Source organism: Chiloscyllium plagiosum, chromosome 10 (genome assembly GCF_004010195.1).
Source record: "Chiloscyllium plagiosum isolate BGI_BamShark_2017 chromosome 10, ASM401019v2, whole genome shotgun sequence".
Taxonomy (NCBI): domain Eukaryota; kingdom Metazoa; phylum Chordata; class Chondrichthyes; order Orectolobiformes; family Hemiscylliidae; genus Chiloscyllium; species Chiloscyllium plagiosum.
In genome coordinates this window covers 45,259,879-45,273,516 of record NC_057719.1, presented here as the reverse complement: position 1 = coordinate 45,273,516, position 13,638 = coordinate 45,259,879, and the positions used below count along the sequence as shown (strand labels likewise).

At 42.2% G+C, this 13,638-nt stretch overlaps 1 protein-coding gene across 6 annotated transcripts in view; it reads left to right on the top strand.

The window, feature by feature from the left end:
* Nucleotides 1-13,638, top strand: part of nid2a (nidogen 2a (osteonidogen)) — a 113,847-nt gene that overhangs the window by 47,770 nt on the left and 52,439 nt on the right. For 5 of the 6 annotated variants that reach the window (XM_043697645.1, XM_043697646.1, XM_043697644.1 and 2 more), the window contains exons 18-20: nucleotides 284-529; nucleotides 2,843-3,088; nucleotides 4,156-4,401. In XM_043697645.1, coding sequence (XP_043553580.1) covers nucleotides 284-529; nucleotides 2,843-3,088; nucleotides 4,156-4,401 — 738 coding nt within the window. The remainder of the gene's footprint in view (nucleotides 1-283; nucleotides 530-2,842; nucleotides 3,089-4,155; nucleotides 4,402-13,638) is intronic. The other variant, XM_043697642.1, reaches the window with a different exon arrangement.

The following is a 13,638-nucleotide window of genomic DNA, read 5'->3' as shown; positions in this document are numbered from 1 at the left end:
TTTTTGGTTGGCTGAAGAGCCTGTTTCTATGTTTTATGACTCTATGAAAATATTAAATTTTAATGGATACAGTTGTGATAGAATCTGGATCAATTTGATATAAATTAACCATGAAATGTGAAATGAATTGTATTTAAAACACATTGACTTGGGGATGTTGTCTTTCTTATGAACTGACTGTTGACAGCAACAAGGTATCAAAAGACCCAATAGACTCAATTTGAGAGACTTGCTCTTGTTAATTTGTAATTCTTTCAAAACCAGTTTCTTTATGTTTGATTAGAAATTAATGAACGTTCAAAAACTGCTTGTGAGCAACATCGAGAGAGACTGCAAATGGAAATGAGCTTGCGTGGAAATCAAGCTCTTGTTGGAATCCATATCCCTGAGTGTGATGAAGAGGGGAAGTTCAGATCTGTGCAGTGCCACAGCAGTTCAGGCCACTGCTGGTGTGTATATGAAAACGGACAGGAAATTCCGGGAACTCGGACACCACCTGGAAGTGCTCGACCTCGCTGTGGGCTGCCAGGTCAGTCAGTGGTTTAAAATGCATGAAAGATCTGATATTGTAGGATATTATGAGTTCAAAGAGTTTAAAGTGATTCTATTCTGTAATGTATATGTGAAAAACTGATCATCATTGAAAGAGGTGATTTAAGGAGTAATTATTTCCTCTGTTTATAAATGCTTGTATCTGTTCTTTGACTTTGGGCTCTAAATATGACTGGGATAAAATACCTGACCATTGTTAGTTACGCTGATGTGGTTTGATTGCCTTTCCTGATGTTTGTCCTCTGCCACCACATATCCAATCATTCTCCCCTTTTGACAACCAGCTCATAATAAACATACACCTTGCATTTCCCCTGATCTCTCTTTTCTATTCCTGTTTCACTCGTTCTCAACAAATTAATTCACCGTCTATTCAGATTGTTAACTTTAGACAGTTGTGTCAATGTCTCAAAGATTCACAAGCACATATGGTGAGCTAACAGGCGAATGCAAAGGATTAAAATTAAAAAGAGAATTAATGGTGATGAAAAGAATTGAAAAGAAATTATTTTTGTTGTTTGTGTTCTAATCCTTCTCTTTCTATTTCATCATTTTTATCATTCACTAATCCTATGACATAAAATCATTGCCACTAGTTTAAAATTTTCTCCACACTTACCTTTGAATATAAAATGTTTTCCACATATGGTATGCTATCACAAATTGATAAAATTTTTACAACACAGTAGAAGGCCATTTGGTCCATGTCTACACCAGCCTTTTGAATGAGCCACTAATCTGTCCCATTCTCTTGCCTTCTTCCCGTAACCCTGCACATCATCTTTTTCAGATAACAGCCTAACTCCTTTCTGAAAACCTCGATTGAAGCTACCTCAACCACGATGTTAAGCAATGGACTTCAATCCTAACACTTGCTGTATGAGAAAATCTCTCCTCCTATAGCTTTTTTGCTTCTTTTACTAATACCTTTAAATCTGTGCCCTCTCTTGCTCAATGCTTTCAGAAGTGGAAAAACAGTTTATTCCTATCTGCTTTTTCCAGAACACTCCTAATTTTGAAAAGCACACTAAATCTCTTCTCCACCTTATTTTCTTGAAGGAAAACAATTGTAGCTTCTCCAATCTTCCTGAAGAAGGGCTTATGCCCGAAACGTCGATTCTCCTGTTCCCTGGATGCTGCCTGACCTGCTGCGCTTTTCCAGCAACACATTTCCAGCTTCTCCAATCTATCATCATAACTGAAGTTCCTTGTTCATTTTTGCATCTCTTTTCTGCACATTCTCTAATTTCTTAGCACCTTTCTGAAAATTCAAAGTCCAGAACTGGGCACAATACTCTTAACAGAAGTGGAGCTAATGCCTTACACAAGTTCAATGTAACTTCCTTGCTCTTAATCCTATCTCCCTATTAACAAAGCCCAAGAGAACTATTATTTATTAGTACAATTTTCCAGTTTTTTTTACAGTTAATACTGCTTTAGTAATTGCTCGCTTGGTCTGCCCTGCTGCCTTCAATAATTTATCTATATATAAAGCTCTGATCCTGCACTCCATTTACAGTTACAGTCTTTATTTTGTACTTTTTTCCTCTGTGTTCTTCCTACCAAAATGAATCACTTCACATTTGTCTGAACTGACCTTCAATGCCACCTGCCTCCATATTGAAATTGGCAACCTACCTGTCCTATGGAGGATTCTCCTCTGCAATAGACATGGAGATTGGAGCTGGAAGTTGAAACTGGTCTAATGCTGCTGGCTTCCCAACACAATGACAACTGATGTCCTTTTAACAAACTGCCCAGTGGCAAACCCACTCATATCCTGTCCACCTGGTCAGGTGAAAATTCACCCAAAATCCTTGACCCCAGCAAAAAAAATTGTTCCAAATCACATTACAACATAAAACCAACCTATCCTTTATTGTCAACCAAATGTATTTCCAATTACACAACAATGGAATTCAATGAGTCAGCCAGGCAGTTTATCACAATTAAACTCTTAAAAGTAACACATCAGATAACACTTAACAAAAATCTACTTTTGTGTATGACGAATAAGTCAGACAAGACTCATTGAAGATACTAAATGCCACTAGGTAAATGTGTACCCCTGTCCTCTTGGTGATAAAATTTGGATCAATTTGAGCTGTTGAATTAACCATAATGTGAGAAATGATATCTACTCCAATTTATTGGTTTAATTGTGTTCTCTGTCCCCAAAAAACAGACTGGTGACAAAATGCACTATACAAGAAGAAACAATATTGACTCAGTTTGAGATACTTTAACATACAATTTGGAAATGTGTCCAATTGTTGTTTTATTTGATTAGCAGCCAGTGATCATCCAAAGTCTGCTTGTGAAGAACATCGAGAAAGGATACAAACACAGTTGAGACTGCATGGATCACAACCTCTTATTGGAATCCATATCCCTGAGTGTGATGAGGAGGGGAACTTCAGGCCTCTGCAATGCCACAGCAGCACAGGCCACTGCTGGTGTGTATATGAGAATGGACAGGAAATTCCTGGCACTAGGACACCTCCTGGTACTGATCGACCACAGTGTGGACAGCCAGGTCAGTCAGTGTCTTAAATATGCCAAATATAGAGAAAAAATAGATTGAAAGTGACCTTATCATGAAGTGATTGTTTTAACTTAGTAAAACGTATGAAAAGCTGATCATCATTGAAGCAGTTGAATTAGACATTTGTTTCTTGTATTTACAAAACACCTACTTTATTGTTTGAACTATTAGTATGACCAGGGTAAAGCATATCGATTTGCACTGAAGAAATTTCATTATCATTCCTGAATATTTGTCTCACATTCCTCATCATTCTCTTCTATTGTCAACCAGCTCAGAATATCTGCGGTATCCTTCATTTCTATTGATCTCTCTGTTTTGTTCCCATCTTTCTGGTTCATATCAAATTAATTTGTCATTTATTCAGAGTTTCAAGCTTGGAAAAGTGTGTGTATCTCTTCAGGAATACATGCACTGAGCAAACAGGTAAGCATAATGAATTAAAATTGATCAGAGACCATTAGAAAATGATAAGAAAATAAAAATAAACCAAAAAGTATTATCTTGTCCTTTTTGAAGTGTTCCAGTCTTTAGGTTTAACTTTCATTCCATTTGGTCTTTTTCTGCATTTCATACACTTTTATTATTCACCAGCTCCATACATGATTTCTATGTCCACAAATTACATTTTCTCCACTTCACGTTACTATGTAAAAATATCCACCATGTACAACAAAACGTATATTTCTGATGAGATGACAAGAAACAAATTCTCTGAGAAAACTATTGTCAAGGCAGTTCTTCACTATAATTTCTCAGAAAGTAGCATTTATAAGATTATACCTGCAAACACCTAGGATTGTCTGATATGAGCTACATAACACTTCAAAACACTAAAACCTTGTGAGTTCTGAGACATCTCTGGTAACGATTAGAATTTGGACCAATTTGAGGCAATGAATACATGTGAAGTGTATTTAAAGCATGTTGGTTCCAATATATTTTCTTTCATATAAAGAATCTGGTAAAAATGTAGTAATGCATGGAGAGGTATTACGTGACCTAATTTGAGAGAGTTGTACTTTTAATTTGTAAGTTTCAAAAACTATTTTGTTTAGCCACTGATGAACGCCCAAAGACTATTTGTGAACAGTATCGGGAGAGACTGCAAGCAGAGCTGAACCTGCGTGGATCACAACCTCTTGTTGGGGCCTATATCCCTGAGTGTGATGAGGAGGGGAAATTCAAGCCTCTGCAGTGCCATGGCAGTACAGGCCACTGCTGGTGTGTCGATGAAAGGGGACAGGAAATTCCTGGAACAAGGACACCCCCTGGAACTGGTCAACCACAGTGTGGACAGCCAGGTCAGTCAGTGTTGTGATTAAGCAAAATGACCCATGTTGTAACAAAATGGAATTGTTCATAAAGATTTTAATTGTTTTTAAAAGTGATCTAGTTTGAGCAGCTGTATGTTTCATATTGTCATGGAAATAGTAGATGTAATCAGTCTGTTATCCCCTCCATCTATGTATTGCCTTTTAGGGATATTTTCACAAAGTAATTACAGGCAAGGAGGAATATAAGCCAATTTAGTTTATTCATCCAGAGAAGCAGTCACTTTCTTCCCCATTTTAGCATCAAAATTTCCTTTATTAATTCCATTGTTCAAGAAGTTTATTCTGTAGGTTCATCATTCTTCGTGTTTTCTGGTACCTGTTGAAACTTTTCCCCACTTCTGCCCACCGCCAAACTACGTCCCACCTCGAAAGTGCTTTCAGCTGGGAGATTGTTACATAATGGTGATGTCATTGGACTAATAACCCAAAAGTCTAGGCTAATGCTTTGAGAATATGGGTTCTAATCCCAATATAACAACTAGTAGATTTGAAACTTAATTCATCCATATAATCTGGAATTGAAAGCAAGTCTCAATATTTATCATTGATTGTTGGAAAAAATGAAACCTTGTTCAGTGACATACTTTCAGGATGAAAGTCTGGCCTCCCACATTGGGGAGAGGTCATACTGGAGCTCAGTTTTGAAGTATACAAGATGTGCTAGATCAGTATGTACCATTTACAAATTTTGCTGCTTTTCCTTCCAGGCTACATGTGATTACAGGCCTGCAGCAATGTGGCTGTTTATTAGCTGACCTCTGAAATGGTCGAGCAAACAAATCAATTCAAGGGCAGTTAGGGATGGGCAATAAATGCTGACCTTGTTAGCAATGTTCATATCCCACAAAACAAAACAGGTACTACTATCTATGCTGTACAACATGACCATGTAAATGACAGTATCAGTGCAAAGACGACTACAGCTGTATGACGAGGTGGTCCTGCAAAGTCAATCTTCCTCAGAGAAGCAGAGAAGAAGGAAGAAAAGAATACTGGTGGAATTGCAGAGGAGCTAGCTGATCAGGCTTTTGAGGAAGGCCACCCAGTTTGTCTCAGGGCTTGTGGGATTGAAATGATAGCAAGAGCCACACTTATTCGACAGTGGTTCACCTGGTGGCACTCAGACCTATGACAGATCATTCTCGGACTTTCGATCTGAGAGAGAAGTTCTCCATCGAGCAAACGCGCATCTGAATAATCCCATTGACTCCCAGCGACATTAAGAATGGGATGTCCATGATCTCCACAGGGAGGCTCATCCCCAGGCTGTTGCATTGACTTATCGCAGGGTAACATCTGTCACAGGGCTTTGCGGCATGGAGAGGTTTGTGAACCTAAGGGGCAGAGGACACAATAGAACATAGAACATAGAACATAGAAGAATACAGCGCAGTACAGGCCCTTGGGCCCTCGATGTCCCGGGTTCACCTCAACTCGGCCGCTGCTCCCACTCAAATGGGAGATGACGTCAAGAGATGACGGAGCACGTGGGTGTGCCCCTGTGTCCTGACAGATCACGTGGGTGTGCCCGGAGCCCTGACGGAGTAAGTGGGTGTGCCCATGAGCCCTGACGGAGTACGTGGCTATGCCCCGGAGCCCTGACGGAGCACCTGGGTGTGCCCGGAGCCCTGACGAAGTATGTGGGTGTGCCCCTGTGTCCTGACAGAGCATGTGGTTGAGCCCATGAGCCCTGACGGAGCACGGGGTGTGCCTGGAGCCCTAACGGAGCAAGTGGGTGTGTCCGTGAGCCCTGACGGAGTACGTGGCTATGCCCTGGAGCCCTGACGGAGCACCTGGGTGTGCCCGGAGCCCTGACAGAGTATGTGGGTGTGCCTCTGTGTCCTGACAGAGCATGTGGTTGAGCCCATGAGCCCTGACGGAGCACGGGGTGTGCCTGGAGCCCTAATGGAGCAAGTGGGTGTGTCCGTGAGCCCTGACGGAGTATGTGGCTATGCCCTGGAGCCCTGACGGAGCACCTGGGTGTGCCCATGAGCCTTGTCGGAGCACGTGGGTGTGCCCATGAGCCCTGACGGAGCACGTGGGTGTGCTCCTCAGCTCTGACAGAGCACATGGGTGTGCCCATGAGCCCTGATGGAGCACGTGGGTTTGCCCTGTGTACTCACGATAGCATATGAGTGTGCCCATGAGCCCTGACGGAGAGCGTGGGTATGCCCATGAGTCCTGACGGCGCACGGGGGTGTGCCCGTGTCCTGACAGAGCACGTGGGTGTGCCCCTGAGCCCCGACGGAGCACGTGGGTGTGCCCCAGAGTCCTGATTGAGAACGTGGGTGTGCCCCTGAGCCCTGATTGAGAACGTGGGCACACAGATGTCCATTAGTGCTTATGGCTCCACAATGCTTCCAGGATCTTTGGCATTCAGGAATACATTTGTCTTCGATGTCCTGGACAATTCTTCCTGTTTTGAATATCATTTGTGCAGCACCTTCACCCAGTGAAGTATAACTATGACTGGCATCTGTCCTCCAAAGGCAACTACCTACAGCTAACTCTGCCTCACTCTCCTCTTCTTGATCACTGGTGATGTGCTGCTCACTTGTCTAATTTTGACTGAGGTCCAGATAAAGTAAGTGTGCATTTGCCAGTGGTTATGCAAATAAATGATTTAATTGTTCCGGTTCTGTGGAGGAGGCTGGGGATGTCTGCACAGGAACATTCATCTACCCCTCCACTGCAGGGAGATACAAGAAGGTGGTGATGAAAACTCAAGAAATCCAGTAGGTGCCTCAACTCAACCAACTCCACAGGTGACAGCTGTCAAAGAGCCAAAACACATATTGAGCAGGACATTCCTCGTCACTCTTCACATGAAGATAAAACTATTCAATCACCCTGCTCATTATGGCTTCCAGAGCTGAAAATGTGTTGCTGGAAAAGCGCAGCACGTCAGGCAGCATCCAAGGAACAGGAGAATCAACGTTTCGGGCATGAGCTTCCATTATGGCTTCCAGTCTCACTGTTTGCCTATTGCATTGATCACCTGCCAGTTTTCCATGCTGCTTCCTCTATTGAAGTGAGATTGTGGATGTCAGCAACACCACCATACGTTCAAGCCTTCTGTTGACTGTTGGGCACTCATATTAGATAAAGGGGAGCACTGTATGCATGGCCTGGCCTTGCTGAGCTACTCCACAATGATGTTGATGAAACTTGGTACATTCCTCAGGGATGCCTCATTCACTATTGAGCTCCATTTATGAGGCTGGCTGTTATCTCAAAAATGCAACTGGACACCTGGCCAGGTGGTGTTTGGGAGAGCTTCGGGAAATCAGTCTGCTCAGGTTGTTGCTAGGACTGGAGGGTTTGAGTTATAAAGAGAGGCTGGATAGGCTGGGGCATTTTTTACTGGCGCACAGGCAGTTGAAGGGTGACCTTATAGAGGTTTATAAATCATGAGGAGCATCGATAAGGCAAATGGCAAGGGTGTTTTCCCTAGGGTGGAGGCTTCAAAACTAGGGGGGCAGGTTTTTAAGGTTAGAGGAGAAAGATTTAAAAGGGATCTGAAGGGCAATTATTTTACATAGAGGGTGGTTTATGTGGGAATGATCTGCCAGAGGAAGTGGTAGATGCAGGTACAGTTACAACATTTAAAAGACATTTGAGCAGGTACATGAATAGGAAAGGTTTACAGGAGTATCGGCCAAATGCAAGCAAGTGGGACTAGTTTAGTTTGGGAAATTTGGTCAGCGTGGACAAGTTGGACTGAAGGGTCTCTTTCTGTGCTGTATGACTCTGGGTGAGAGAACTGTCATCTGGCTGTTGCTTGCCATTCAGCTTTCCAGATCCTAAAGGGTCATTGAACCTGGTCCCACATTGTTCATGTGCAAGCTTCAATGCTGACCTCTGAGGAGACCTCAAAGTCCTTTTAGTCTGTTAAGAGATTTCATCTGTTGGTCACCAGAAAGGGTTGCTGTCAGCAACAATCTCTGTGAATGCTTTTACAGGCATTGTAAAAGCTTGACTTTGTTCATAGATTCTTGTCTTTGAGCACCAGCTTGATCTTTGCCCTCCAGTGAAGGACAACAGCAAACATCAAGCCTAGTCAGAGCTGTCAGTTGCCTTTTACAAAGGTCCATTCGGGATCCGTGACCCTCCTGATTGCTGTTGAACAAAGAACAAAGAAAATTACAGCACAGGAACAAGCCCTTTGGCCCTCCAAACCTGCGCTGATCCAGATCCTCTATCTAAATCTGTCGCCTATTTCCTAAGGATCTATATCCGTTTGCTCCTTACGTATTCATGTATGTGTCTAGAAACATCTGAAATGACACTATTGTACCCGCCTCTACAACCTCCGCTGGCAACGCGTTCCAAGCACCAACCACTCTCTGCATAAAGAACTTTCCATGCATATCTCTCTTAAACTTTTTCCCTTTCACTTTGAACTCATGACCCCTAGTAACTGAGTCCCCCACTCTGGGAAAATGCTTCTTGCTATCCACCCTGTCTCTCCCTCTCATGCTTTTGTAGACCTCAATCAGGTCCCTCCTCAACCTCCATCTTTCTAATGAAAATAATCCTAATCTACTCAATCTCTCTTCATAGCTAACACCCTCCATATCAGGCAACATCCTGGTGAACCTCCTCAGCACCCTCTCCAAAGCATCCACATCCTTTTGGTAATGTGGCAACCAGAACTGTATGCAGTATGCAGCACAACTGGGGTTGGGACCTGGAAATTATTTGAACAATGTGTTCCCAGTTCAATTTAAAAATCTAACCTTGAATCTTATTCCTGATTTTAGTTTTCTCCCCTCTCATATTGCAACATTAAAATATCTTTCGCAAATTGAATACATCCAAACAAATTTGGGCGGCACGGTGGCTCAGTGATTAGCACTGCTGCCTCACAGCACCAGGGTCCCAGGTTCAATTCCAGCCTTAGGCAACTGTCTGTGTGGAGTTTGCACATTCTCCCTGTGTTTTCGTGGGTTTCCTCCGGGTGCTCCAATTTCCTCCCACAGTCCAAAGATGTGCAGGTCAGGTCAATTGGCCATGCTAAATTGCCCATAGTGTTAGGTGTATTAGTCAGAGGGAAATGGGTCTGGGCAGTTTACTCTTCGGAGGGTCAGTGTGGACTGGTTGGGCCAAAGGACCTGTTTCCACTGTAGGGAATCTAATAAAAAAAATTATTTTGCTTTGCACTCAAGAAAAAAATTTTGGTGAGATACATCTACCAAAGCAATTCCTAATTGAATCCAGGTTTTTTCCCTCCATTTTGATTCAAAAACTTCTTATTAAGACCATAAGGCGTGGAAGCAGTAACAAGCCATTTGGCCCTTTGACTCTGGCTGATCTGATAATCCTTAATTCCATTTTCCTGCCTTTTCCCCATAATCCTTGATTCCTTTACTGATTAAAAATCTGTCTATCTCAGCCTTGAAAATACTAAATGTCACTGTATCGGCAGCATTCTTAGATTAAGATTTCCACAGATTGCTATCGTTTGACAGAAGAAATTCTTCCTAAACTCTGTCTGAAATGGATAACCTCTTAGTCTGAGATTATACCCTTTGGCTCTAGATTCTCCCACAATGAGTAATTGCCTTTCAGGTGGCTTGACAATGTAAATACTAAGAATCTTATAATTTTCAATAAAGTTTCCTCTCATTCCTATAAACTCCAGTGAGTACAATCCCAACCTACTTAACCACGTCTGAGAAAAAAAAATTCTCAATGCCCAGATTCAACCGAGTGAACCTTCTTGGAACTGTCTCCACTGCCAGTATATTTTTCCTTGATAAGGGACCAAAACGTTTCACAGTATTCTAGGTGTGGTCCATCTCATGCGTTTTATAATTTTAGCAAGGTTTTCCTATTTTAATACTCTATTCCCTGTGAAATAAAGGCCAGCAGTCCATTTGCCTTTCCCTTTACACACTAAACTATGTGCTAGCACTTTTATTTATGCACAAGGACTGCCAAATCCTTCTGTGCTGCAGCTTTCTGCATTCTTTCTACATTTCAGTAATATTCTCCTTTTCTTCCTGTGAAACTGAATAACATCACATTTTCCCACATTTATATTCCTTCTGCCAAGTTTTTGCCCTCTTGCTTAACCTGTCTGCATCCTTCTATAGATTCTTTGATTTATTCTTACCACTTGTCTACCCATCTATTTTTGAATTGTCCACAAACTTGGCTTTGGTCCATTCACTTTCTTCAACATCACAAGTCAGGATGGTGAGTGGCTTGGAGGGAAACTTGCAGGTGGTAGTATTCCCATGTATCTGCTGCCTTTGTCATTCTAGATTAAAAATAAAGTGATCATCAGTTTGGAAGGTGCTGTCTCAGGAGCTTTAATGACTTTCTGGAGTCATTCTTGTAGATGGTACGCCATAGCTGCTACTGGGCATCGGTGATATAAGAAGTGAGGGTGACATGGTGACAATCAAGCAGATTGTATTTTTCCTGGATGCTTTTTAAGCATCTTGAGTGTTGCTGGAGTTGCACCCATTGGGCAAGTGGAACATATTCCATCACACTCAGACTTCAGGAGGTGAATTACTCACTGCCAGGATTCCTATCTCTATAACCATATTATCTAGGGACATCAGAGCAATTACAGAGGTATGGCTCAGGGATGGACAAGACTGACAGCTTCATGTTCCAGAGTATAGATGCTGTAGGAAGAATAGAAAGGTGGGCAAGAGATGAAGGGGAGTGACATTTTTGATTAGAGATTATGATAGTACTTACAGAGGATATTCCTGATAATACATCCAGGGAAGTTATTTGGATGAAACCGAGAAATAAGAAAGGGATGATCACCTCATTGGGATTGTACTATAGACCCCCCAGAAGTCAGCATGAAATTAAGAACCAAATTTGTTAGGAGATCACAGTTATCTGTAAGAATAATAGGGTGGCTATGGGAGGGGATTTTAGCTTTCCAGTCTTAGACTGGGACTGCCATAGTGTTCAAGGTTTGAATGGAGATGAATTTATTAAGTGTGTACAAGAACATTTTCTGATTCAGTATGTGGATGTACCTACTAGAGAAGGTGCAAATCCTGACCTACCCTTGGGAAATAAGGCAGGGCAGGTGACTGAAGTGTCAGTGGATGAGCACTCTGAGGCCAGTGACCATAATTCTATTAGTTTTAAAGTAGTGATGGAAAAGGACCGACTTGATCTAAAACTTAAAGTTCTAAATTGGAGGAAGGCCAATTTTGATAGTATTAGGCAAGAACTTTCAAAAGCTGATTGGGGGCAGATGTTTGCAGGTAAAGGGATAGCTAAAAAATGAGATAATAAGAGTCCAGAGACATTATGTTCCTGTAAAGATAAAGGGAATGCTGGATGGCAAGAGAAATTGAGATTTTGTTTAAGAATAGGAAGCAAGCATAAGCCAGGTATAGAAAGCAGAGATCAAATGAATCCTTAGAGTATAAAGGCAGTAGGAGTGTACTTAACTGGGAAATCAGGAGGTCAAAAAGGGTTCATGAGCTAGCTTTGGCAAATAGGGTTAAGGAGAATCAAAAGGGATTCTACAAATACATTAAGAACAAAAGGGTAACTCGGGAGAGAATTGGGCCCCTTAAACATCAAAAGGCAGCCTTTGTGTGAAACCGCAGGAGATTGGAGAGATCCTAAATGAGTATTTTGCATCAGTGCTTACTGTGGAGAAGGACATGGAAGGTAGAGAATGTGGGGAAATAAATAGCGACATCTTGGAAAATATCCATATTGCCAAGGAAGAGGTGCTGGATGTCTTAAAATGCATAAAGGTTGATAAGTCTCTGGGACCTGATCAGATGCCCCCTGGGACTCTATTGGAAGCTGGGCCCTTTGCTGAGACATTTCTATCATCAATAGTCACAGGTAAAGTGCTGGAAGCCTGGAGATTGGCTAACGTGGTGTCACTGTTTCAGAAAGGTGGTAGGGAAAAGCCAGGGAACTATAGACTGGTGAACCTGCCATCAATGGTGGGCAAGCTGTTGGAAGGAATCCTGAGAGACAGGATTTACATGTATTTAGAAAGGCAAGGACTGATAAGGGATAGTCAACATGGCTTTCTGTGTGTGGGAAACCGTGTCTCACTAACTTAATTGAGTCTTTTGAAGAAGTAACAAAAAGGATTGAAAAAGGCAGAATAGTGGATGTGATGTACATGCACTTCAATAAGGCATTCCACAAGGTTCCTCATGGTAGACTGGTTATCAAGGTTTGATCATATAGAATACAGGGAGAACTAGCCATTTGGATACAGTACTGGCTCAAAGGTAGAAGACAGAGGGTGGTGGTGGAGGGTTGATTTTCAGACTGGAGGCCTATGATCATTGGTGTGCCACAAGGATCAGTACTGAGTCCACTACTTTTCAACATTTATATAAACATGACATTTATGTGAACATAGGAGGTATAATAAATAGGATAAATAGATGACGTCTTTTCCCTGGAGTGGAGGAGTGCAGAATTGGAAAGCATAAGCTTAGGGTGAGAGGGGAAAGATATAAAAGAGATGTAAGGGGCAGCTTTTTCATGCAGAGGGCGGTGCATGTATGGAATGAGCTTCCAGAGAAAGTAGCGGAGGCTGGCACAATTACAACATTTAAAAGGATGGATATATGAATAGGAAGGGTTCAGAGGGATGTGGGACAAATGTTGGCAAATGGGAATAGATTACTTAAGGTTTCCTGGCTGGCATTTATAAGTTGGACAGAAGGGTCTGTTTCCATTCTGTACAGCTCTATAACTCTATAACCAGTAGCAATTTGAGATGCTGCATTAGGAATATCATGTAGTATCTCTTGGTGGAATCCTGTGGAGGTGAGGGAAGTTTTGGCTGAAGTCCCACAGGGAGCCCAAGGTCCCACTTTTAGGGAAGGCCTGCTGTGTGTATTTGAAGCCCAAACTTGAAAGGGAATGGCAGGCTTTCCCTAGGATAGAGGACCCTGGAAACAGATGTTCCACCTGCTGAGAGCTGGTGGTCAATTTGAGGCCTGTAGCATTAATAAATGGGATGAAAGCCATCAGGGCAGAAAGAAGAAGGGGCAGGGTCCCCACTCACCAAGCTCCTGCCAGATTAAATCCTCTTCCACCACCGAACTTGCCATGGGACAGGGCACAAAATTCCATTTTGTTTTCTTCCCTATAAACAGACTGATAGTGATAAGAAGGGGCGTTCTTTGAATTGCATGGTTTATTCTTGTATTTTGTAATTATTTTAAAATCAGAATCATT